The following is a 27,320-nucleotide window of genomic DNA, read 5'->3' as shown; positions in this document are numbered from 1 at the left end:
AACCATCTTCCAGGAGCTGCCAAGTTGATTTCTTGTTCAGCTAGCACTTAGGGATGACTTAACTCTGATGTAGGGGCACTGTGCCAGTCTCTGATGTCAGGGGGCATTGTGCCAGTCTCTGATGTCAGGGGGCATTGTGCCAGTCTCTGATGTCAGGGTGTACTGTGCCATTCTCTGATGTAGGGGGCACTATGCCATTCTCTGATGTAAGGGGCACTGTGCCATGTTCTGATGTAATGGTGCACTGTGCCATGCTCTGATGTAAGGGGCACTGTGCCATGCTTTGATGTCAAGGGGCATTGTGCCATTCTCTGATGTAAGGGCCACAGTGCCAGTCTCTGATGTCAGGGGGCACTGTGCCATTCTCTGATTCAAGGGACACTGTGACAGTCTCTGATGTAAGGGGCACTGTGCCAGTCTCTGTTGTCAGGGGGTACTGTGCCATTATCTGATGTAAGGGGCACTGTGCCATGTTCTGGTGTAATGGTACACTGTGCCATGCTCTGATGTAAGGGGTAATGTGCCATTCTCTGATGTAAGGGGCACTGTGCCATGTTCTGATGTCAGGGGCACTGTGCCATTCTCTGATGTAAATGGGCACTGTGCCATTCTCTGATGTAAGGGGTACTGTGCCAGGATTCTGATGTAAAGGGGCACTGTGCCAGGATTCTGATGTAAGGGGGCTCTGTGCTATGCTCTGATGTAAAGGGGCAATGTGCCATGCTCTGATGTAAGGTGGCACTATGCCATGCTCTGTTGTAAGGGGCACTGTGTCAGAATTCTGATGTAAGGGGGCACTGTGCTTTGCTCTGATGTCAGGCGCACTGTGCCAGGATTCTGATGTAAATGGGGCACTTTGACATTCTCTGATGTCAGGGGACACTGTGCCATTCTCTGATGTAAGAGGGTACTGTGTCATGCTCTGATGTCAGGTGCACTAAGCCAGGATTCTGATGTCAGGGGCACTGTAACAGGATTCTGATGTCAGGGGCACTGTAACAGGATTCTGATGTCAGGGGCACTGTAACAGGATTCTGATGTCAGGGGTCACTGTGCCATGCTCTGATGTCAGGGGGCACTGTGCTATGCTTTGATGTAAGGGGGCACTGTGCCATGCCTTGATAGAAGGTGGCACTGTACCATTCTCTCATGTAAGGGGCACTGTGCCAGGATTCTGAGGTAAGGGAGCACTGTGCCATTCTCTGATGTCAGGGGGCATTGTGCCATTCTCTGATGTAAGGGGCACTGTGCCATTCTCTGATGTCAGGGGGTACTGTGCCATTCTCTGATGTAAGATGGTACTGTGCCATGCTCTGATGTCAGGGGCACTTTAACAGGATTCTGATGTCAGGGGCACTGTGCCATGCTCTGATGTAAGGGGGCACTGTGGCATGATTTTGATTTCAGGGGGCACTGTGGCAGGATTCTGATGTAAAGGGGCACTGTGGCAGGATTCTGATGTAAAGGGGCACTGTGTCAGAATACTGATATAAAGGTGCACTGTGGCAGGATTCTGATGTAAAGGGGCACTGTGGCAGGATTCTGATGTAAGGGGGCACTGTGCCCCTCTGTGAGCAATCTTGTACTAACTGATGCTGGGTGGCAGGGTCACAAACTGACATTGATGTCGCAGGGACACTACTAATACAGTGATCAGTGATAATACTGTACTAATGGGAAAGGGTTAACATCATGGGGCAATCAAGGGGTTAACTGTGTGTCTAACAATGTGTAAAGTGCACTGCTTTTACTTACTAATCTGGCTGTTTTTTCTCCCTGCTTTTCAGGGAGAAGAAAGGGCCAGATCACTATTCCTATATACACAGAGTTCTGTGTGTTTGTGTGTAATATATATTTAATATATAGGCATGTGTGTTTGAGCTTCTGTTTGGGGTGCACACCCTAATGCAATAGGCTGCGCACGCCTATGATTGAACCCTATGGACTAAGACTGGGATTCCAAGTTCATGTGTGTGTGTAAAGGCAGGCGTGCCAATACTTTTGGTAATATAGTGTACTTTTTGGATGACAATACTACAAAAAAAAAACAGGTATGTACAGTATCTCATCTGTCCTAAGTACGTACACGGTTATTGCCAAATTAGTGACTCATGTAAATGGCTTTGAAGCTTTACTGTTTAAGGCAGTTAGCCTCTGCTTCAGCAATATGTTTGAAGTAGAATTGTTTCATGCAGCCTGTGAACACTTGTCTGATAGTGTGTTCGATTTCTGATTGTTTACAAATGTGAATTGTATTTTTGTAGGCTATTGGAGGCAGCAGTTGGATCATATTTGTGCACATTTGCGCTGCTACACACAGAATGACTCTGAATTTAAGGCACTGATTGGTAAACCTCGGATGGGAAGAGTAAGTATGATGGGTAGCTGGAATGATGCTCGGTGGTTAGAAAATTGAATATGGCACAAAAATGATAACAAAGGAAGATAACAATGTTTTAATAATTACATTTTATTGCACCACTTCCAGACCAGGCCTTTTCTGACACTTTTTGTTTACATGATGTAACAATCAGTATTTTTGCTAGATGGCGACAAATGACGTAAATTTTACTATCCATAGGCAGACACGCCGGCTGCTTGCTCAGGTCTCCCAGAGGCACAGGACAGCCTGAGAAAGCCACAGAAGAGGGATGTCCCCTCCTGCTGCTAGTTAGCCACTAGGATTGCTTTTGTAGGAGAGCCAACCTCCAACTATAAACATTGTTAACGAGATGATGTCTGCAGATCTCAGATCTGTGCTATGCATTAGGCGATTACAGTACTTTAGTTGTCTTTCCTGATTGGTTTCACCGCTGTTACACTTTCTGGTTTCCTTCACATATCATAGTTCAGTTTTTTTTCTTTGACTATAATTTTTATTATACATTTTCATTAAATATCATTTTTCTTTTACATTTATCTTTCTTTATATACTTAGTAGGTAATGGTGTTCTTTTAACACTCTAATCACTATTGTCATTTTCTAGCAATCGTGCAGATTTGTGTATATTTATAGCTTTTTGATATAGTGAGCCGAGTAAATATTCTTTTTAATTTTATTTTTAAAGGTATTTGTTTTATTTGACCGGAATAAAATTGATATTATTTTACCTCCTTGGATTTAGATTTTTTATATCCTATTAACACTTGTTTTCTTTATAGAAGGGGGATTATTTTTCTAAAATTGCATTGGAGATTTGTGGTTTAGATGGAAAAGTACCTGGCAGGTTTCTTTAAAGTAAGGGTGGTCAGCCACAGTGGGCTGAACAAAAAAAAAAAAAAACGAATGTCCTCCAACTACACAATCAAGATGGATAGAGGAATCCTCCTTGCTGAGACTTAGGGCTCTTTCACACGGAGCGGATCCGTATTGATCCGCCCCGTGTGTGTCCGTCTGCTCAGCGGGGATCATCCGTAAATCCCCGCTGAGCTGTCGGCGGACAGGGCGGTCCCCGCACCCTGTGCAGAGACCGCCCTGTCTTTTCTCCGCTCTCCCCTATGGGGAATCGGATGAATACGGACCGTGTGTCCGTATTCATCCGATCCGTTCCGCCAGACGGAAGAAAAATCGGGTTTCTTCCGTCTGAAAAAGCGGATCTTTGCTGAGGCGGATCTTTACGGACGTTAGCGGATGCATCATTCGCTAACGTCTGCAATCCCATAGGGAAGCATTACAAGTCCGTAAACGGACTTGGAAATAACGGACCGTTCGTCCGCCCGTGTGAAAGGGCCCATAGGGGTTGATTTACTAAAGCTGGAGCAGCTCTGGTGCAGCTGTGCATGGTAATCAATCCGCCTCTAACTTCAGCTTATTCAATTAAGCTTTGACAGAAAAAAAAATGGAAGCTCATTGCTTTCTATGCAGAACTACACCAGATTTGCACTCTCCAGTTTTGGTAAATCACCCCCCCCCCCCCCGTATTCTGATAGTGGAGATCAAGAACATTTTTCCAACAAGCCCGATTGACTTCAGCGGAGAAGCCACAGGTGGATCGAACTTTGGACGATCCCTGCTGAATTGGACGAATTTCGATCCATCTATGGCCAGCTTAAGCCTATACTTTTCCCATGTCAGGGAAATCAGCAGGATCATTTTATTGTCATTCTCCCCAGCAGCCTATATCTACCTTTCCTTTGTTCCCCCACACATTCTGTTCAGTCACCAGGAGCAAAAAATGTAACCCCTGCTTAAAGGGTCACTAAAGGAAAAAAAATGTATTAGCTAGATACCTTCCTTTACCTTAGTGCAGTGCTGTTTTCATTTCCTGCTTGTTCGTTTTTGCTCTGAAGTTGATTTATCTCTTGTCCTTTCTCCCTACTTCCTGGTTGTCTATGTGAGAAAAAGTCAGTAGAGCGAGGATTTCACAGTGTGGTCACTAACGTGCTCGCTCTCTCTGCTGTAGACTACAGATCTGCGTCACGACGCTGTCTACGTCTTGCAGACTGGAAGGAGCTGTGACATAGTGGGTGTGTCTAACACCCCAGCACCTCCTCTCTTTCTAAAAGTTTTGTTATATTTAGCATTAATTTAAAATTATACAATTGCTGTCTATTTGAAACTTACCATTTCCGTGTGCTTCGTTTTTTTGCTGTTCAATTGCTCTGAATGGCTGTGTGGGTGGGTATGGGATCATGAATATCAATCGTTGGGCGGTATAGTGGGAGGTATAGTGGGCGATTTAGTTGATATACATGAACGAGCTGTCCTGCCCGTTTTTTTAAATTGCGCATGCGCGAGGCGCAATGGACACTGGGAAATGTAGTTCCTGGCGCTACGGCGACGTCAATCAGACGGACGAGCGCAGCAATACAGGAAGTGAAAACCAGAAACGAAAGTAGAAGCCCCAGGTAAATTACATCATTGGATTTAATAATTTTTAAAACGTTTTTAAAAGGCATCAATAAACTATTCTGTCTGTATTGCTTGCAGACATACATTTATAGCAAATAGCAAAAAAAAAAATCCTTTAGTGAACCTTTAAGTCTCGCTATTCAGAGCTTAAACAGGGCTGACAGTCTCCCTGCTAACACAAGTGCCACCATTGTTAAGGAATGTGAAATAATGGAATATTATATGTCTGACATTATCTACTCCATTTTAGATCTAGGATTCCATTTTATATAACATAGGTCTCTGTAGAGACATTTCAATATGTACTTTTTGTTTTGGCATATGTGTAAAGTCTATTTGTAAGTCTGTAAGAGGTCCTAATGGAGGGGGCAAATCATGTGCAGGGATAGTATCCGCTGCTTGTTTGGTTACTTTGTCAGCAAGTGCATTGCCAAGTGCTTCCGTGGTCCTACTCGTAGTATGAGCTTTCACTTTAATCACTGCAATTGCTTTAGGCAGGTGTATGGCATCTAGTAATGTTTCAATAAGGGTTTGCAAACAGCTGACAGGCACGTATTAAAGCAGTAAGTTCAGCCTCTTGCGCAGATTTTGCGACTAAGGGTTTTGATTCATGAATAATGTCAGGAAGTTGGACAACTGCATAACCAGTACGGTAGGTTTTATCATCGGGACGTGTACAGCTACCGTCCACATATATGTCAATGCCCCCTTCTAAGGGTTTCTCCTTTAAATCAGCTCTTGGGGAGGTTGTTTGGGAAATTAGGTCTTCGCAATTATGCTCGGGCACTGGCTCTGATTCAGGCATTAGTTTTAATGAGGGAGTGCAGAAACCGTACTATAGGAGTAGTGGATGGACAAGTTTTCATCTCTAAATTTTGTGTGTTTAAGAGAATTATCTCGTACCCACTTAACGTTTGAGCTGTCATATGTTGCGTGTTCATGTTTTGCATCAGTTGTGTGACACTGTGAGTTGTGAAAAGGGTCATGGGTGATGCCAGAACAAGTTTCTCTGCCGCCTGTACTGCTAAGGCACAGGCGGCCAGTGCTTGAAGACAAGCGGGCATACCCTGAACCTGAACAGGTAGTTTTTTTTTTTTTGAAATATACGTTACAGGTCTTTGCTTACCACCATGCTCCTGAGTCAGAACAGCAGCCATGGTATTCCCCACAACGAGACAATACAGTGAAAAGGCCCTACCATGTTGTATCAACCCCAAAGCGGGTGCATTACAAAGTGAACGCACCAGTGTGTCATAGGCAGTGACCATCTCATGGGTCCAGTTAATTTGTTTGGGGGCTGTGGCGAGTGTAGCCTTCCTAAGGACTGAGTCATGAAATGAACAGTCTGGAATCCATTGCCTACAGTACACTATTGAGCCTAGGAAAGACAGCAGTGAGCGCTTGTCGCTCGGTCTGCTCAGTGCCGATATGGCCTCTACTCTGGCAGGGGATACCAGCCTGGCACCTTCCGAGATGACCGCTCCCAAGTATTCCACCCGAGACGAGCACCACTGCACCTTCTTGAAAGACGCTAAGTGACCCTTGTCAGCGAGGTGGTCTAACAGATGCACAGAGTCATTACTACAGCCAATTTCTGTCCCATTTCCTATTAGAAGATCGTCCACGTATTGGATCAGAACTGAACCATGTTCAGGCACCCAGTCAGTCAGGGATTGATTTAACACCATGCTGAAGGCGGCCGGACTATCCACAAAGCCCTGCAGTAACCTGGTCCATGTCAGTCGGTCGCGTTTCCATGAAAAACTAAAGAGGGGCTGACTAGCAGCATCAACGGGCACACTAAAAAATACATTGGCAAGGTCTATCACCGTATACCATTTATGTTCTGGTGTCAGAGGAGCAAAGATGGTGCCAATATCTGCAATGAGGGGAGGTAGAGGTATAATGCATTTGTTCAAGGGTCTTAAATCTTGTACCAAGCGCCATGTTCCGTTTGCCTTTCTTACGGGGTTAATGGGTGTGTTCCAAGGACTGATGACTGGAGTCAGTATGCCCTTTTGTAAAAATAATTCTATCTGTGGGTCTATACCATTCAACTTCTCCTCAGGGGATATTGTTTCTGAAAAATGGGGAGACATCCCTGTCTGATTGTCGGCCGGTAGGGTGTGCAATTTAGGAAACCCACAGAATCTTTGGACTCTGCCCATATTTTATGCTGACCTATTGGTGGGGGTAGAGCCACAAAGAAAGATCTGATGTCCACCCGTTTCTGCACTGACACATCACAGTCTGGTGATTTAACTGACACGGTGCCATTGGGCTCAAAAATTATTTTGATCCGTAATTTGGACAGTAAGTCTCTACCAGCTAGAGAGACTGGGCAAGTAAGTAACAGAGCAAAACTGCATTTACATAGAAACTTGCCATCCTGGTTACATATTTCTAAGTCTGATGTTATGTCATGTGGTGTTGGTATCCCATTAATTCCCTGTGTCAACCGGAACGGAGGTGTCTTCCCCCTCTACAACAAGGTTTCAAGTAGGTAAAGCCTGCCAAATGCCAGAACAAGAGCAAAGAACTAAGGACGGGACTGAGATTGTGCCTGTTGGTTCCACTGTGGGTACTGGGCTATCTGTCTATTGTCATTCCAGTTAGGGTTTTGACCTCTATAAGCTCCCCTGTTTCCCTTTTTACCTCAATGACTTTGTCTCCCTTGTGGGCAGTTAGCCCTCCAGTGGCCAAAGCCACCACAATGGAAACATGCTTGATCATTTTGTGGGCCCTGGCGAGGGTATGGCACAGAGCGTGGAGGATACTGATTATCACTAGGATACTGATTCTGTTGTTGGTAGGGCATTTGTGCCGCCAACAGGGGTGTTTCCTCCAGCATGGGCTCTCCCGTTAAAGCTGGGAACAATCCTCCTTTTGCCTCAAAAAGACCTGTTAAAGTCTATGGGACTCGAACATTTGAAATCTAAAGTGCTAATATTTCCTCCTCATCCCTCCTAAGTTTTTTCCTAAGATTACTCATTTCCCGGGCTTGCTCATCAAGAGTTTGTTTATGCTCACTCATTTGTTCACGTTTTAATCTTATTTCTCTATGCTGTTCTTGGATGCGTCTCGATTCTTCTATCTCCTCTAAGTCCCTTTGCAACTCCCCAAGCTCTCTTAGTGTATCCGCTATTGTCTGGGCTTCTCTTATTTTCCTGTCTTCTTCAAATGCCCTCTTATCTGCCTCCTCTTTGGCTCTACCTTCCCATTGCCGTTTTTGCTGGTCAGTTGCAGAGCCATAGGCCATGATTGCAACTTGAGGATTTGAAAGAACGGGGTATAATTTTCTGCGAGGAGCTTCCTCTTTAACAAAAACATAGGATGGTGGAGTTGGCGCGGTTGGAACTGGGGGTGGGCGCCTGGTATAAGGTGGAGGAACCTCCCTAGGAAGGGCAGTACCTTGGTCCAACTCCGCATATTTCTTTTCATATTTTTCCACTAAAGGCCTCCACTTCTTACAACATTTTTTTTTCATATACTCCGTATCCCAGTCTCCTGGTGGATATATGTTCTTTCCTATTCCACACATCTTCTCTACCTCATACCCTATTCACAGGACCCACTGGACTGTATCCTGACATATGCAATTGATGGCTTAGTTTCATTATCAAATCCCAAAAAGGATCACAATATACAATTGGTATTTCATTCTTAACAAACTCTATAGGGGAGGGTTGCTTCAGCTCACCTTCTGAACACTCCTTCACAAATTTATTACCCATGTCGGTACTCTGTATTTCAAGTCCTCCTTAAAGCGGATGTGCCACTAAAACAATATATTAAAAGCTAGCAGCTACAAATACTGCAGCTGCTGACTTTTAATATAAGGACACTTACCTGTCCTGGAGTCCAGCGGTGATCGCAGCAGAGGATGAGCCGATCGCTCGTCACCCTGCTGCTCCCCCCTCCATCCACGGTGAGGGAACCAGGAAGTGAAGCGCTGCGGCTTCACTGCCCGGTTCCCTACGGCGCATGCGCGAGTCGCGCTGCGCCCGCCGATTGGCTCACACGCTGTGTGCTGGGAGCCGAGTGTTCCCAGCACACAACGGGCGACAGACGGGATGTGACGGAATGCCCGTCTTTCGCCCGTAGCGTGTGGCCGGAAGTGGGTGCAAATACCTGTCTTTAGACAGGTGTCTGCACCCCCCTCCCCCCTGAAAGGTGTCAAATGTGACACCGGAGGGGGGGAGGGTTCCGATCAGCGGGACTCCACTTTAGGGTGGAGGACCGCTTTAAAATATTTGGGACACTAGTAAAGAAAAGGGACAGACAACTAAAGTTTGTCCTGTCCTTTGCACAATCTCCTTCACTTCGTCCGGGGACAGGCCTTCTCTAAGACCTTCCTGTGGGGTGAACGGTATCTGATTGTGTATATATATTTACTCGGTGCACTCTAGTGCAGGGGGACTGTTTTTTTTTTGGGATTAAACAGGTAAAATCTCCTGTTGCCTAGTTGGGTTGGACTTCTATGTCCTCCCAGCCATACAGAGATTAGGGATAACTTTGACCCGTCTGCCAAGAAAGTTAAACCTGTTTTGCACTCACTACAGGAGGTCTTTGGCACAGAGTATGACATGCAATCACTTGTCACAAAAACAACAACCATCAATCTTATATTATACAATACATTGTGTTCTATATCAATCAAAAGGTTGTAACAGATTAAATCACATCAATTTCAGACAATACAAAACAAGAAATGAGCTCTTTTGTACTTGGGGCTCCACTCTGTCCGTCCTTCTTCAGGGAGCAATCTGCTGCTACCCTGAAATATTCTTACAATAGTTTATAGTCAGACAAACCCGTCGACTCTGTTAGTTTATAGTCAGACACTCCGTCGGACTCTCCCTATCCTTTATAACCGCAACCTCTGCAATACGCACAACAGAATTTTAAAACTAAAAATTAAAATTATCCGAGGTTCTACTGAGCCAGGCAAAGAACACAAAAACACCCAAATGTAAAATTCGAGAATAAGTGTGGCCTTACCTGGTCAATCAGTACCCCGCTTTCTGGTACCAGTTCTGTTAGGTTCGGTTCTGGTTCTGTTGCCTAGTCTGGACCTTGGACAGTTGGATATTTTAACCCCCACACCGGTCGGTCAATTATAACACAGACACGATATATGCTGTATTATAGATTGCAAATTGTCTATATTGTTCAGAGTATTTTATACAGATTCAGATGTTCCTCTTTTAACAAGTTTCATTCTAACAAGCTACTTGCACACAGGATGTCTGTGCCGGAACTAGCCATTTAGCATAATCTATTTGTATTTTATGAAAAACCGCAAAACTTAAATGATAGAATAAAAGCAAAACAAAAAGTACATATTGAAATGTCTCTACAGAGACCTATGTTATATAAAATGGAATCCTAGATCTAAAATGGAGTAGATAATGTCAGACATATAATATTCCATTATTTCACATTCCTTACACATATATTCTGCCTTATTTTCTGTTTCAGATCATATCAGCCACAATGCATGAAGATGGATATGAAGTCAGTCTGAGGTTGAACTATGTCCTAGTGACAGATAAGGTCAGTAACATGCATATAGTACTGCCTTCACTAAATAGCGGACTGTGGTCTGGATCCGGACCAACTGACAGTCCATCACAGGCCATCAGCCTGCCAGCCTGCAGCGCTGATGTTACATGTGTGCCCCACCCCATGCAGCATGCTTCTCCTCCCTGCTCCTGTCCCCTGCCTGCCCACCTATAGGAACATATCAGTAAGTTGCACTGGGCTCTACTGATATAGAGAGACTCTGATGGGGCATCTGATCTATGGGAGTCCTCTGATGGGGGCAACTGATCTATGGGGATACTCTGATGGGGCTAATGATATATGAGGACACCTTATGTAGGGGGGTACTGATGGGGGCATTTGATCTAGGGGGCACTCTGATTGGGCAACTGATCTAAGGGGGCATTCTAATGGATGCAGCTGATCTAAGGGGTACTGTGATGGGGGAAACCTGATGTAAGGGGGAACGCTGATGGGGACACCTGATGTAAGAAGGTACTCTGATGTGGAAGCCAACTGACAGCTGATGACTCATCCGTTGCTAAGGACATGACGGCCGGCTTTCCAACCCACTCCTTAGCAACCAGCTATATGCAGTAAATGTAAAAAAAAGAAACAAATTGCAAAATGCAAATCGCGGTAAAAACGCAGTTACAAAAACTCAGAAAGAACAGCAAAAAGCACTGCAGGAATGCTCAAAAGCAACATGCATAGATGTGAATCGAGCCTTAAACCTTCCCTTTTGTTAATTTATTTATAATGGCAGGACTTGGGATGATTTCTGATCATGCTAGAGATTACTACACTTTGCTCATTAACATTGCACTTTGTATTGCCATATACGCAAATTGTTCATGGACTCTTTACATATGAAGAATCCCACTACATGCATGCGGCAGTTTTTGTATGTAAGGAAACATAAAAAGGGAAAAAGAACATATATGAAAACATACAGTATATAAAAAAAAGTATAAATCTATGCATGACATTTTTTTTGTATGGATTATTCAGTGTTGCCAATAGCAATGCTAAAAAAATGTACCTAATGTATTACTTATTTCTACTGTATTACTATACAGCATGTAAACCTTAAACATTAGCTATGATCATTTTCTAGAATGTTGTGACTGGAAAGCCAATGAATTTGTCCAGCAATCACTTCCTGAGCAATGTGACAGAAGGCAGAGATGATATGGATGAGACACAATCCAGTGTGGGTAAGTTTTACATCTAAACTTGTATTTGAGCTTGTATGTCCTACACATTGAAAGCATAAGGCCTTGTTCTTCTTGCCTCTATACAGTATAAATGGATCAATGTAAATGACTGGGTTGTGTTCCTAGGAACAGAGATTCAATATATGACTAGGTGTAATGTTAGAGTGAAATCAGAACACCTGGTCTGCATATTTGTTTTGGATTAAAATAATTAAATCGGCTTTAAAGTAGAATGAGGCTAAAACCATTTTTTATATTTGGGTTACAGTAAGGGAGGGATATAATCCCTTTTTTTTTTTTTTTGCCATCTGTGTCCCATTAGGGAGATTTCCCTTCACTTCCTGTCCCATAACTACGACACAAAGTGAGAGAAAAACTCTCCCAAGTGAAAGAAATCCATAGTTCCCACCAGGGCTGCCAGATCTAGTGCCCCAAGATTTCACCTCTATTCCTGTTCTGATGACAACTTGAAATTCAGGATTTTCTTTCACTTTCACTCTCTGAGACATGGGTCAACAGGACAAATAGAAAGGGCAAATGCCCCTGAATGGGAACACATACAGCAATACAAATCATATTGAGATGCTAATTCCTTTCCACTTTATCCAAATTAAAGCTGGCCATGCACTAATAGATTTGTGTATGAATGTCTTTTCTTGCCTATGATTCAACTAATGAAGCTCGAAAGCCCCTACAGGGGTGTCAAACTCAAATTCATGGGAAGCCCCTCAGCTCCCAACACAGGGAAAATCATGGCCAGAGCTGCACCCTAGAGAATCCCCACATGGCTTCCACATCAGTCAACTGTAGTACTGAGAAAGGCCAATTACAGTTGGGTACTCCCAACACCCCGTTCACCTAGGCCAGATCCAATTGCTCCTCCTGCACCCACGCCGCCCTGCAAGCCTTGTTTGATCAAGGAGATGTTTGAGTTTTCTAGTCGGTAAACTAAAGAGTACATCATGCGAAATGCCAGGATCGACAAATAACAAGCCGGAAATAAGATCACAGGCAGAAATCTCAACAATGCAGACGATACAACACTAATGACAGAAAGTGAAGAATAACTAAAGAGTCTCTTTATGAAGGTGAAAAATGAGAGCACAAAAGATGGCCTGAAATTGAACGTAAGAAAACTAAGATCATGGCAAACGGTCCCATTCCTCCCTGGCAAATAGAAGGATAAGAAATGGAAACAGTGACAGGTTTTATCTTCCTAGTCTCCAAGATTACGGCAGACGGTGACTGTAGCCATTAAATTAAGAGACGCTTGCTTCTTGGGAGGAAAGCGAGGGCAAACCTAGACAACATTATAAAAAGCAGAGACATCACCCTACCGACAAAGTGCCGTATAGTCAAAGCTATGGTATTCCCAGTAGTAACTCATGGCTGTGAAAGTTGGACCAAAAGGAAGGCTGAACGCAGAAGAATTGATGCTTTTGAACGATGGTGTTGGAGAAGACTCTTGAAAGTCCCTTGGACGGCAAGAAGATGAAACCAGTCAATCCTGAAGGAAATCAACCCTAAATATTCACTGGAAGGTCAGATCTTGAAGCTGAAACTTGAATACTTTGGCCACCTAATGCGAAGAAAGGACTCATCGGAAAAGACTCTGATGCTGGGAAACATGGAAGGAAAAAGGAGAAGAGGACGACAGAAAATAAAATAAATAGATGGCGTCATCGAAACAATGGACATGAAGTTAAGCAAGTTCCTGGAGGCAGTGGAGGACAGGAAAGCCTGGTGCACTATGGTCCATGAGGTCATGAAGAGTCGGACACAACTAAACAACTGAACAACAACAAAACTAAGATGAATACAGTGGTCTTGTACAACTGCAATGAACAAGGTGAACTTTTACATATTGAACACTTTTGTGAGGGGTTCTAAGCACACTTGTAGCACTCCCATTGGGCTACAAAGGTCATCTCCTCTGGGCTTTTAAGGTGTAGAAGAGACTGATGCCCTAAGATCCAGGCTGGTAGATTCAGGTTGTGGGTGGGGGAGGGGAGGAAGTTGTACATCTTTCTGTCAAATGAAAAATTTGCTATTTCAATACATTTTAGTGTACTAGGAAACGTTGAAAATATTTTTTATGCCTGCTTTTTGCGCTTTAATTGCAATCATCACAGACCCATATCAGTGTAAAGATGGCTGTATTTATATTCAGCTTGTCTGTATTGTAATTAAAAAATAGCTGACAGATTGATGGAATGACACCAAAGGGGGTCATTTACGAAAGTGCACTTGGAAGTGCAGTCGCTGTAAATCTGAGGGGTAGATCTGAAATGAGGGGAAGCTCTGCTGATTTTATAATCCAATCATGTGCAAGCTAAAATTCTGATTTGTATTCTCCTTGTATGTCCCCCTCAGATCTATAGCTACTGCACTTCCAAGTGCACTTGCAGTGCAAAGTGGATTTTCCTTTAGTAAATAACCCCCAAAGTGAGGTGTTCTTCTTCAGAGTTTTTAATGGATGTTTTAATGTTGCTGTGATATGTAGAAGTAGGAATTCAGTCCAAGCAACAATCGGTGCATCCTTGCATGATCCTTTTTATATTGAATTGTATTGTAACTGTATTGCCTCCCTCCAGTTTGTAAAGGGCTGTGCAAACTGTTGGTGCTATATAAATCCTGTATTATGATGATAATAATGTATCATTGAAGCTAAAGGAGAAGTATGGGCTTATGAAAGAAAATAAATCAACATACTCTCCTCCATGTGGCATCATTGGTTTGATGCTACAGCTGTTCCACATGGGCTCAAAGACTGAGAACTGAGAGATCACATGACCACAGATCGCTTAGCTCTTGGTCTCCTCAGACCGGAGTGCGGTCACTTTCAATCACTGGCTCCCTGCTCTGATCCTCCGGTGCTCACTGGAGCGCCAGGCTGAGAAAGGGACAGACACAGCCAGGTGAATATTGTTGGGATCTTTCCAGAGCCTTGAGCAGTTCTGCCCCATCAGTCTGGGGCACAATAGAAGAAAAGTAAATGTACATTTGTAACTCACAAGAGAAGTGTTGCCAAAAAAACTCAGGCCATACATTCTTTTTGTAACCTGCCTCTGCCCTGGTGGTGTAGCAGTAGAGCACTTACCAGAGTTTCTGCGGTCCAGATGTCACATGTCACACTGCCGTACCTTCGCGTGACGTCTTCTTGTGTCTTTCTCCATATAGGCGGCCGTTAGACCAAGTTCACATATGTGCGGTCCGGTTTTGACAGCATTATTTCAGCCCCCTCCAATGAGACTTTGTTCAGTGGTTCAAGTGCGAATCAGGTGCGAATTGTCAAAGTGTGCGTCAATGGAAATCGCACCGAACTCTTTTTAAAAACGCATTGCGGCCAGCCCGTACATGTGTGAACCGGCTCCCTTGAAAAGGCTGCAGGTTCAGGCTGTCACGGAAGCATGAATCAGACGTACAACAACCGATAACTGAAATAGGAAGGCTTTATTAAAACCAAACAGCAAGGTTAAAGTCCAAACGGATGAACAAACAGTAAGCAGAGTCTTCCACCGGAGCCAGGGATCAGGAGCCAGAAGGATAGTCCGAACGAAGCCAGGGATCAGGAGCCAGAAGGGTAGTCCGAACGAAGCCAGGGATCGGGAGCCAGAAGGATTGTCCGTGGAAGCCGGGTCGGTAACCAGAAGCAGCAGCACAATCTCAGGAGCATGTGTATACAAGAGGACCAAGCAGGGAAATGAAGCAACAGACCTCCTATATATATGCAAGGCATCCAGCTCCTCCCAGTGGGAAGGAGGAGCCGCAGGGTGTGGTAAGTTATAAGAAGCCCAGAAACCAATATGGCCGCCAGCACATGTCAGATGAAAGAAGCCAGCAAGAGGTAAGACCATGACAGTACCTCCCCCTCAAGGGCCCCTCCTCCGCGGCGCAAAAAACGGTTTCTGAGGGAAGCGCGCGTGGAAGGCTCGGAGCAAGGCAGGAGCATGGACATCTGTGGAGGGAACCCAGGAACGCTCCTCTGGACCATAACCACACCAGTGGACCAAAAACTGCACCCGACTGCGGACCAAGCGTGAGTCCAGGATATTGCTCACCTCATACTCCTCATGATCGCCCACCTGGACCGGACGAGGCCGAGGAGGTGAAGCGATTGCACACCAGTGGTTTCAACAGGGAAACGTGAAACACATTGGAGACCCGCATGCCAGGTGGGAGCGCAAGGGCATAGGCAACCGGGTTCACCCTGCGAAACACTCGGAAGGGACCAACAAAGCGAGGAGCCAGCTTAGGAGTGGGCACTCGAAGGTTGAGGTTGCGAGTGGACAACCATACACGGTCTCCGACCTGGTAGGAAGGAGCAGGCGCCCGTCTGCGATCAGCCTGGAGTTTCTGGCGCTGCGCAGAGACCTCAAGGGACCTCTGGATCTGTACCCAAGAAGCACGTAGAGCGGAAAGGTGATCCTCCACAGCCGGAATATCTCTGGGAGAGAATGATTCCGGTAACACGGCAGGTTGGAACCCATAATTGGCCATGAAGGGAGACGTCCCAGAGGAAGAGTTAACCGCCGTGTTCCTGGCAAACTCAGCCCATGGCAGAAGGTCAACTCAATTGTCTTGATGATCGGAGACATAGCAGCGAAGAAATTGCTCCAGGGCCTGATTGGACCGTTCTGCGGCCCCATTGGACTGAGGGTGGTAGGCCGAGGAGAAGGAGAGTCGAATCCCCAACTGGGAACAAAAGGCGCGCCAGAACCTGGACACAAACTGACTTCCCCGATCCGACACTATCTCCTTGGGCAAACCGTGCAACCGGAAGACCTCTCTGGCGAAAACCGTGGCCAACTCTTGTGCAGAGGGTAATTTCTTGAGAGGAACACAGTGGCACATTTTGGAAAACCGATCCACAATCATGAGGATGACCGTATGGCCTCGGGATGCAGGAAGGTCCACAATGAAGTCCATCCCGAGGTGTGACCATGGGCGCTCCCCAGTGGCAATGGGTTGTAGGAGACCCAACGGAAGGTGCCAAGGGGACTTACTCTGGGCACAAACAGAGCATGCTGCTACATATGCGGCAATGTCAGCACGTAGAGAAGGCCACCAGAACAAACGTGAAACAGCCCAGGACAGCTGATTCTTACCAGGATGCCCCGCGGTCTTGGAGTTATGGTAGGTACGCAACAACCGAGTGCGCAACTCCTCAGGCACGAAACATCTGCCGTCGGGCCTCCCAGAGGGAGCACCAGATTGGGCCGCCAAAATCTGCTCTCCAAGGGGAGAGGTCAGGCTGGTGCGAATGGCGGCCAGGATCTGATTAGGAGGTATGACCGAAGTCGGTATCGATTCCTCCCTGGACAGCTCGGAGTATTGACGTGATAAGGCATCCGCCCTGACGTTCTTGGAACCAGGTAGATAGAAGACCACATAATTAAAACGTGACAGGAACAGAGCCCATCTGGCCTGACGGGGTGTCAATCTCTTGGCCTCAGAAAGGTAAGTCAGATTCTTGTGGTCCGTTAGGATGAGAACCGGAACCACCGAACCCTCGAGCAAGTGCCTCCACTCTTTGAGAGCCTGCACGATGGCCAACAACTCTCTGTCACCAATCTGGTAGTTGCACTCCGCGGGAGACAGTTTCCGGGAGTAAAACCCACAGGGAAGCAGAGGACCCTCTGGTGTCCGACGCTGAGACAGAAGGGCGCCTACTCCCGTCTCAGACGCGTCCACCTCGAGAACAAAGGGCAACCCAGGGTTGGGATGAGACAGTATTGGAGCCGACACAAAAGCAGATTTTAGAGCCTCAAAAGCCCGGATGGCCTCGGCCGGCCAGACCTGGGAATTACTGCCCTTCCTGGTCAGATCCGTGAGAGGTTTGGCCAGCATGGAGAAGTCCCTGATGAACTTCCGATAATAATTGGCGAAGCCCAAAAAGCGCTGCAGGGAACGAAGACCACTGGGCTGGGGCCACTTTAAGACTGCCGAAACCTTCTCAGGGTCCATAGAGAACCCCTCCGCAGAAATGATGTAACCTAAGAAGGTTACCTGGGACCGGTGAAATTCGCATTTCTCAAGCTTACCGAAAAGCTTGTTCTCTCGTAACCGTTGCAACACTCGCTTGACATCCAGAATGTGGGCCTTCATGGATCCAGAATATACCAAGATGTCATCCAAATAGACCACCACACACTGCTGCAACAGGTCACGGAAAACATCGTTGATGAATTCCTGAAAGACTGCGGGCGCATTGCACAACCCAAAAGGCATAACCAGGGATTCATAATGACCAATCCTGGTGTTGAACGCGGTCTTCCACTCGTCACCAGCCTTGATCCTTACAAGGTTATATGCCGCCCTCAGATCGAGTTTGGTAAAGACCGCGGCCCCTTTCAGGCGATCAAACAACTCGGAAATCAACGGTATTGGGTATGCGTTCTTGATCGTGATGCGATTAATGCCCCTATAGTCGATGCAAGGCCTCAACTCTCCGCCCTTCTTTTTTACAAAGAAAAATCCAGCCCCTGCCGGGGACGAGGATTTGCGAATGTGCCCACGGGAAAGCGCCTCCTTCACGTACTCCTCCATGGCCTCATTCTCTGCAACCGACAGTGGATAGACCCTGCCACGAGGAGGAATGGCACCAGGTTGTAAATCTATGGCACAATCGTATGGGCGGTGCGGAGGCAGGGCAACAGCGCGCACCTTATCGAATACATCCCGGTACCCCTCGTATTCAGGAGGCAACACAGAGTCCGAGGAGGTACACAACAACTTGACAGGCCCATGGATGCAACTAGCCCCACACTGTGGTGACCACGAGAGGATCTCGGCTGATCTCCAATCGAAAGTCGGATTATGCCTCTGGATCCAGGGGTACCCCAAGACCACCGAGTAGTGTGGAGACGAAATGACCTGAAGGTAGGCCGACTCCCTGTGAACGGCCCCAATGGCTATCCCCACCGGAAGGGTCTCATGAGTCACATGCGACGGCTGGAGGGGTCTGCCGTCTATCGCCTCGAGAACCAGCGGGGAAACTCGAGCCTGCAGAGGAATGGAGTTGGCGGCAGCGAACTTACTATCAATGAAAAATCCACCAGCACCAGAGTCCACCAACGCCTGGGTCGTCACCGAGCCCCCGACCCAGGAGAGAACAACGGTGATCAGTGGTTTATCAGCACGGGAAACCGGGGACGAAGAGACTCCACCCAAGATCTGCCCCCGACAGGATCTCAGGTGCGAGCGTTTTCCTGGACGGTTCGGACATGCCAACCGAAAATGCCCACCGAGACCACAGTACATGCATCGGCCCTCGCGTCTCCGGAGTGCCCTCTCCCCCTCGGACAGGCGCGCAAACCCCAGCTGCATGGGTCCACCCCCAGACAAGTCAACCCCAGGAGGCGTGGGAGGAGAGGGAGGCACGGGTGGGACAGCAAACGTAGGCGCCAATCTGTTAGGAGGCCTCCGCAGACTCTCCTTAAAGGAAGGTCTCTCCCTGAGTCTGGTGTCAATCAATATCAGGAAAGAAATAAGAGCCTCGAGCTCCACTGGTAGGTCCTTAGCCGCAACCTCATCCTTCAAGGCATCCGAGAGACCATGGAAGAAGGCAGCGACCAGAGCCTCATTATTCCAGCCCACCTCTGCTGCCAGGGTACGAAACTCAATGGCGTATTCGGCTACCGATCGTGAACCCTGTCTGGCGGACATCAGGAGCCTCGCAGCAGAGGCAGAGCGAGCCGGTACATCGAACACCTTCCGAAGAGAAGCAACAAAACCGGAAAACTCGGCAACCACCGGATTGTTGTTCTCCCATAAGGGGCTTGCCCAGGCCAAGGCCTTGTCCGAGAGCAGCGAGATCAAGAAGCCCACCTTTGATCTCTCAGTGGGAAAGGCATGTGGCAGCAACTCGAAATAAATGCCCACTTGGTTGAGGAAACCTCGGCACTGAGTTGGCTCTCCCCCGAAGCGCTGCGGAAGGGGGGCAGAACCGGTCATACCCCGAAACACCGCAGGCGCAACAACAGGTGTTGGGGTAGACTCTGGCGCAACAACCGGAGCAGCAGTAGGAGCGGACCCAGGAGCGACAACCGGCCTATCGGCAATGGGAGCGAGATGAGCCGTGCGTGCATGCAGGGTTTGCAACGCCTGAGCGAACTGACCCAGCAGGTGATCCTGCTGATCCAATCTGGCAACCAGCATGGGTAGCGAAGGTGGCCCTGTACAGTCAGAATTCATGGCTTGGTCCTAATGTCACGGAAGCATGAATCAGACGTACAACAACCGATAACTGAAATAGGAAGGCTTTATTAAAACCAAACAGCAAGGTTAAAGTTCAAACGGATGAACAAACAGTAAGCAGAGTCTTCCACCGGAGCCAGGGATCAGGAGCCAGAAGGATAGTCCGAACGAAGCCAGGGATCAGGAGCCAGAAGGGTAGTCCGAACGAAGCCAGGGATCGGGAGCCAGAAGGATTGTCCGTGGAAGCCGGGTCGGTAACCAGAAGCAGCAGCACAATCTCAAGAGCATGTGTATACAAGAGGACCAAGCAGGGAAATGAAGCAACAGACCTCCTATATATATATATGCAAGGCATCCAGCTCCTCCCAGTGGGAAGGAGGAGCCACAGGGTGTGGTAAGTTATAAGAAGCCCAGAAACCAATATGGCCGCCAGCACATGTCAGATGAAAGAAGCCAGCAAGAGGTAAGACCATGACACAGGCGTCATGCCAATCGGATGCATTCAGTTCATATATGTGAACTGGGTCTTACGGTCTACGGACTTGAAGGTATCAGCTTTAGTATCTAAGTATTTACATGAGTACTTGTGCAAATGCTTGGTATCGGTGCAACACTTTTCAAAATTTTGCAAAACGAACCTGATGATCTGATAGTATAGCAGGAACCACATTGTACCTTTTAAAGGTACACCCCGATCAAAATTTAAAATAAATCTTTAGGTGCATACAGAGAGCATAGCCTATATGCTGAGTAGTTCAGTGTTTCATTGAGACATTGCTGTTCTGTACCTGTTCACCCCACTCCCCCTTATGTGTAATCTGGTGATCCTGGAACACACCTGCCTGTAATGGTGGAGCTTAATCTCATTTACAGAATATCTAAGCTAAAAAATGCCTAAAAGACGTCCCTCATAGCGCTCAGTATGATTCGGACACTTTCATGTAGTTTGTTAATTTTCAGAAAAGGTGACCCATCTATATCCCACAGTGTAATGCCGACTATTTATTAGAGGTGCCGCATTACATTGCTGGATGTGGTGTAGGCATGCAGGTGCTCAACATTTTGAAAGGTCACAATTTATTTACAAGTTCAGGGAACTTCTGATCCTGGACCTTACTGCTTGCAGTTGTTAGTAGTGATACAGGAAGATGATCTTGTCTTTTAGCAAAGTGCAGGAGATGCAAATAGCCAACCTTAATGTACATCTGTACCATGACTATGAACACAGCTATTTGCATATTCTTAACAAGCAATACAGGAGCTTTAAAACAAGTCCCCCCGATCACCTTTCTAGCTGCTAGTACTTTGAAATATTTAATTCTCATAGACCCTTAAAGATCACAACAAAGATTCTAAAGTTTTGTTTTAAAGTCTAACAGTTTAGAAACACCTACTGTATGCTTACATCAGAGGGATGGCAGGCTGTCAAGTTTCTACTTTCTCTAGAAAAAAATGAGATTTGTGTGCCTCCTTGTGAACTTTAAAAGTGAATTTCTCCAGAATGCATATAGCTACAGAGGTGAACACATGCTTGTTTTAAAGGGTAAGTGCACTCCAAGACAATGTGCACTTATCCCTTTTGCTTTGATATTACTTAACCCACCCTACTCGTTCACTGAGGCATACTTGCGTACCTCAATCAGACTTCCAGTGTTTGTTTTGCATCCAGCACTGCAAGTCTCACTGTGCCACCAGCAGGGGTCAAGTCCTGGGGAAAAAAGTGTGGGAACTCCCACCCAAGATCCACTCCCCCACCAGAAAAAAAAATGATACGCTCATATGCAAAATTACTAAACCGCATGTTTTTTCAAGCAAGTTCTTTCTAAATCCCGCGATAACTCGCGGCAGACCTCCGGAATGTCTCCTGGGAACAATGACAAAAGCTCCCAGGAGACATTGCGGCATCGAGGAAGTGACGGAATACCCGCACACTACCCAATGAATCCATATACAGGAAGCGGCCAGTAACATAAAGGATTACTAAGGTTCGCCTGCCCCTGACATTGACTCGAGCTGGGCATCGCCGCTTAGTGAAGGATTGGCTCGGGCGGCTCGGCTGCTCTCGGCTGCTCTAGTCCTGCAAAGGGAACTGCGTTCCTGCTGTGAAAAAGGTGCAGGAACTCTGTTCCCACGCATTCCCGCAGGACTAGAGCCCTGGCCACCAGGACACTCCTGTGCATTACAGTTCCATAGACTTCTATGGGGCTATTTCCCAATACCAGAAATGAATGTAAACAGCCCTATAGAATTTTAAAGGGCTGCGATGTTTAGGCACGGCCAGAAGAGTTAAAGTGCCACTAAACCCACAACAGTAAAATCAGTCTGTATACGCAGTAAAGCATGCTTGTTATACTCACTGTGGAACCTAGGGGGTTAATCATCTGCATTGTGTAAAAAGGCTACTTGATCCTGTATGCACAGATCCTTCTCTTCTTCCACTGACTCAAAGACAGGTCCGCATAATACAGAGTCTATGGAGTCAGGCTGCACATGCTCAGTTTGGTGTATATTGCTAGAAAGTTTTTTTTTTTTTTTTTTGGGAGAGTGCATGGGATCAGCACTGTCCAGACAGAGGGTCAGGGGTCCTGATCCTGATAGGACAGCTCAGTGCAGTATAAAAAATCCTCCTATAAGCTTTAACCAGGAACTGATAGAAGCCAAAAGACTGTTTTTATATACTGCTGATCAGAAAAGGTATTTAGCAGTTTATATTTACTTAAAGGATTGCATTTTCATGTTATGTGTACTGTGGGAGACCAGATATAGTAAATGCAGGGTCTTGGGTTTAGTAAAACTTTAAGCTGGCAGCAGGTTGAATGAAAAAAAAATGAACTGATTCCCCCATCTGCACATTTGAGGTGGATAAGGGGACACTCCCCCCATTGTCATTATACACATATCTGCACTGTAGCCACTGATCGAGTGGCTTTTTTCTGACAGGGCAGTTGAATGGAAGTCAATCTGTGGATCAAATTCTGTTCAACTGCAGTAGGCACACATGGTTCAAAATTCAGCTGGTCCTTGCTGAACCAGCTGAATTCTGATACGTCTATGGCCACCTTGCGATGTGGTCAAATATCGATGTAAATAGACATCGTAAGATGGGATGGGTTAGATAATGGCATAGATGCAAAAAGGATAAGTACAGGTTGTCCTAAAGTGCACTTATTCTTTAAAAGAAGTTAAAAACGAGCCATTTTTTCACCTCTGTAGCTAGAAGTATTGTGGAGAAAATTATTCTCCAGGTTCACAAGAGGCACAGAAGTTTCCATTTTTTTTTCTAAAGCCTATATTAATAGACTTTGTGCATGAACAAAAAAATTATAGATTTTTTAATGTAAGAAACCGAGTTGGGCATGAATCCATCAGGCCAAATAAAGTAATCCAGAAAAATGGAAATACTCACTTTTGTACTAGTTTATTATTTAAATACTATTGAGTACCGAGGGCAAATGTACAACAGTGTTTGGTGTTTATTGGTGTACAGCATTAAATTCAATGGAAAAGTACCGCACATTAGATAATACTGTGCATGTATAATCCAGAACATTCCTATTAACAAATAGTATTCGGGTGACCTTGTAAAACTTCCTGGCATTCCTCTTTATATAACTCTTATTTACCCCTGCAGCAAGTGAAGATGGGCTGAGCGCCAGAAGCAACAACTTTAAAAACAAACGATCCAAGAAGAAAAATAGGAAGCCGATACAGAAAGAAGACCGACTTCCTGTATGTATCTAATATCACAGCTGATCTGTAGTGCATTACACTTTATTTTGTCAGAGGCTTAGGCCCCTGATCTCAGTATGGGGTGGTAGTACAATTTTGCTTTTATGCCCTAATAAGTATTAGATGAAGAGGAACACATCCGGTACATTTTGTTCATGTTAAGTGCAGGTATGTTGTATACCTATAAAAGTACAGTCCTCCCCTGATGATGCCTTCATCTCCATAAGGATAGACCCTTCATTGTTCAGGCTTCATGCAGGGATGGCATCTTTTTTGTGGCCTGAAATGCTGGGCCAGAGATGGTATATTTGTGTAAATGTATGTTCTTTGCAGTGTTCTGTGCAGTGTTCACAAATGTCTGACACAGATTAGCCCCCCAGCAGGGCCGGATTCCCATTAGGCACTGTAGGAATGTGCTAGGAGGAATGGGGGGGGGGGATTTGTGCTGGGAAGGGTAATTTGAGGGTAAATATTTACGCCCGACGCTCGTGCCGCTGGAGGGGCGAATTTACATTGTTGTCTATGAGATGGTTCACATCTCACGCGAAACGCCGTACGCCTGCCGCCTGAAAACAAGTCCCGGACCCTTTTTTTCAGGCGGCTTTCGGCGTTCGGCATAGACATCAATGTTAAAATGTTTTGTAAAAAAAAAAAAAAAAAAAAGTTTACAAATCGCGGCAAAATACGCCGCGTTATAGTGTGAATGCAGCCTTAAAGTGGTTCTAAAGGCTGAAGGTTTTTTACCTTCATGCGTTCTATGAAGATAAACCCCCCCCCCCCCCCCAATACTTACCTGAGCTCTTCCTTGATTCAGCGATGTGCATGAGATCATCGTCTCTCTTCTGGAGCTCTCCCTCCTCATTGGCTGAGAGTGAGACAGCAGCGATTGGCAGCAGCTTTCCCTGGCATCGGCTTCCTCCCTCCATCTCCCCCGTGTCCCAGCTGTCTCTTCTCCTCCCAGCCAATGGGTTCTTTGGACTCCCGGCCAATGGTGTCTCAGGACCCGCTTCATGATTGGTCGAGAAACAGGAAGGCATCAGGGAATATTAATTCTCTAATGTCACACAACAGAGTGGACTCAGGGCACAGTTCTCTGCGCCCCAAGCCCACCTTATTTTTAAGCCAATTAGCTTAAAAAAAAAAAAAGAACCTCATTGGAATCAATGCGTCGGGCGTCGTGCATATAGATTAGGATTAGGGGCCGGGTGCATAGATTATGATGGTGAAGCCCCTGCTCCCCTAATGAGTGGCCACCACTGTCCAGGAATATATAATGGGTTTAGAAATACTAGAGAAATGCTTAAATAATGCATTACAATTTAACTAAACCCATTAGATTTAAATTGACTAAAATATACTGGAGATTAAATAATGACTAAAACAAAAATGATTCAGATCACTAAAATACAATTAAAACTTAAATACTATTTTAGTCAAAAGCCTATGACTAAAACTAAATTGAAATGTGGTGTCAAAATGAACACTGCTTGTAACTTTATGTAGAGGTTCACTTTAAGGTTTAGGGCTGTAGATTCAGATTAAAGGGAATTATTTTGCAAAGGTATAAATCCCTCCCAATGATCTTTAAATAAGGCAGGGTGCAGAGGGCTACAGTATGTACCAATCATGCATCATATAATTCAGCGGGCATCATTTTAAATTTAGCTTTCAGCGCCATCTGTAGGTGTGTTCTGGTAGTTTGACTGTACTACTTTCCTATAATGATGCAGTATGTGTGCTGTTATAGCTCAGAGCTCCGATTTTATCTGCTGAGTATAAAAGTCTTTTTTGAATTTACAAATAGGCTACAATTTGATTTGCCCCTAAAAGTTTCTATGCAGTGAGATCTTTAGCAAAAATCCAATTTTAGTCTGCTCTTTTAACCACTTGCTTACTGGGCACATATACCCCCCTCCTGCCCAGGTAAAATTTCAGCTTCCGGCACTGCGTCGCTTTAACTGACAATTGCACGGTCGTGCGACGTGGCTCCCAAACAAAATTGACGTCCTTTTTTTACCCACAAGTAGAGCTTTATTTTGGTGGTATTTTATCACCTCTGCGTTTTTTTTTGTTTTTTGCATTATAAACAAAAAAAGAGCGTCTATATTGAAAAACAAAAATCAATATTTTTTACTTGTTGCTATAATAAATAGCCCAATTTTTTTAAAAAAACATTTTTTTTCTCAGTCTAAACCGATACGTATTCTTCTACATATTTTTGTTAAAAAAAAAAAAATCGCAATAAGCGACTGGTTTGCGCAAAAGTTATAGCGCCTACAAAATAGGGAACAGAATTATTATTATTATTTTTTTTACTAGTAATGGCGGCGATCTGCGATTTTTATTGGGACTGCGACATTGTGGCGGACACATCGGACACTTTTGACACATTTTTGGCACCATTCACATTTATACTGCGATCAGTGCTATAAATATGCACTAATTACTGTATAAATGTGACTGGCAGGGAGGGGGTTAACACTAGGGGGCGAGGAAGGGGTTAAATGTGTAGCCTAGTGAATGTTCTAACTGTAGGGGGAGGGGACTGACTGGGGGAGGTGACCGATCTGTGTCCCTATGTACAAGGGACACAGCATCAGTCTCCTCTCTCCCTGACAGGACGTGGATCTGTGTGTTTACACACACACAGATCCACATCCTTGTCTGTGTAACCGCCGATCCCGGGTGCCTGGCGGACATCGCGGCCGCCAGGCACGCGCATCGGCATCTCAGTGACGGCCTTCCGGAGATTGGCAACCACACTGCGGCCGTATATAGTCGTACGGCCGGCAGGAAGTGATTAAAGCAGTGGTCATTAACCCTATCCTCCAGGACCCACTAACAGGCCAGGTTTTATGTATTACTAGAATATTAGAATACTGCAATCACTGAGCAGCAAATGATATCACCTGTATTTCGGTTATATTGCAAACCTGGCCTGTTAGTGGCCCATGAGAACAGGGTCGATGACCACTGTTTTAAAGGGATATTCATTCTCTGTAGACAAAACATATATCCTCTTTCTGACTAGCCAGTGTTCAAATATGCTGCATGGGAAATCAGGTTTACTGAATCTGTTCTAAAACAACCTTTTCTTGATTTGCAGCCTGAAGATCGGAAGCTTCTCAAGGAAGTTGGACCCAAAGGTGAAGGCAGGATTTCTACTGTTGAGGAACTCTTGGATGAGGTATTTTGAAGGAAGAAAAGTATAAATTTCCATAATGAACCAATTACAAAGATACATCAGATCATTGTAATAAAAATGTTTTTATACTTTTATACTCCTGCCTCTTCCAAAATGTTCCCCTTGTCAAAATGTTTTTCTTTGTTTTGAGTATAATGAAGAACGGCTTATCCACTTGCCGACCGCGCACTGTAGCTTTACTGCTACAGTGCGGACCGGCTAAGCAGAATCACGTATATGTACGTGATTCTGCTTCTCCGGGTAAGGGGGCGTGCACGAGCGCCTTCTGCGCGCCAGCTGTGTTGTGATTAGTCACACCACAAGCCGATCAGGGGGTGCCAGTCAATGGATGATCACCGTACCCGCTGATCGGTAAAGGAGGAAGACAGGACAGAGCTCTGTCTGTGTAAAAAATGCAGAACTCTGTCCCATCAGCGGGTACCTGCCTTTTTTTTTTTTTTTTGCAGGGGATAAAAACCATCACATCCCTTAGTGCAAGCACCTCACAGTACACACATAAACAGTGGTTAGGCACACATTTAACCCTTTGATCATCCTAGATGTTTACCCCCTTCCCAGCCCAGGGGTGGATCCA

At 45.6% G+C, this 27,320-nt stretch overlaps 1 protein-coding gene across 2 annotated transcripts in view; it reads left to right on the top strand.

Annotated features, from left to right (window-relative positions):
* The window catches only part of DZANK1 (double zinc ribbon and ankyrin repeat domains 1), a 156,369-nt gene that overhangs the window by 121,098 nt on the left and 7,951 nt on the right, over window positions 1-27,320 (top strand). For both annotated transcript variants that reach the window (XM_040351201.1, XM_040351199.1), the window contains exons 14-18: window positions 2,265-2,368; window positions 10,334-10,408; window positions 11,514-11,613; window positions 23,444-23,541; window positions 26,648-26,728. In XM_040351201.1, coding sequence (XP_040207135.1) covers window positions 2,265-2,368; window positions 10,334-10,408; window positions 11,514-11,613; window positions 23,444-23,541; window positions 26,648-26,728 — 458 coding nt within the window. The remainder of the gene's footprint in view (window positions 1-2,264; window positions 2,369-10,333; window positions 10,409-11,513; window positions 11,614-23,443; window positions 23,542-26,647; window positions 26,729-27,320) is intronic.

This window comes from Rana temporaria, chromosome 4 (genome assembly GCF_905171775.1).
Source record: "Rana temporaria chromosome 4, aRanTem1.1, whole genome shotgun sequence".
In the NCBI taxonomy this organism is placed as follows: domain Eukaryota; kingdom Metazoa; phylum Chordata; class Amphibia; order Anura; family Ranidae; genus Rana; species Rana temporaria.
The sequence above is the reverse complement of the archived record's forward strand: the minus strand, read 5'-3'. Positions and strand labels throughout refer to the sequence as shown.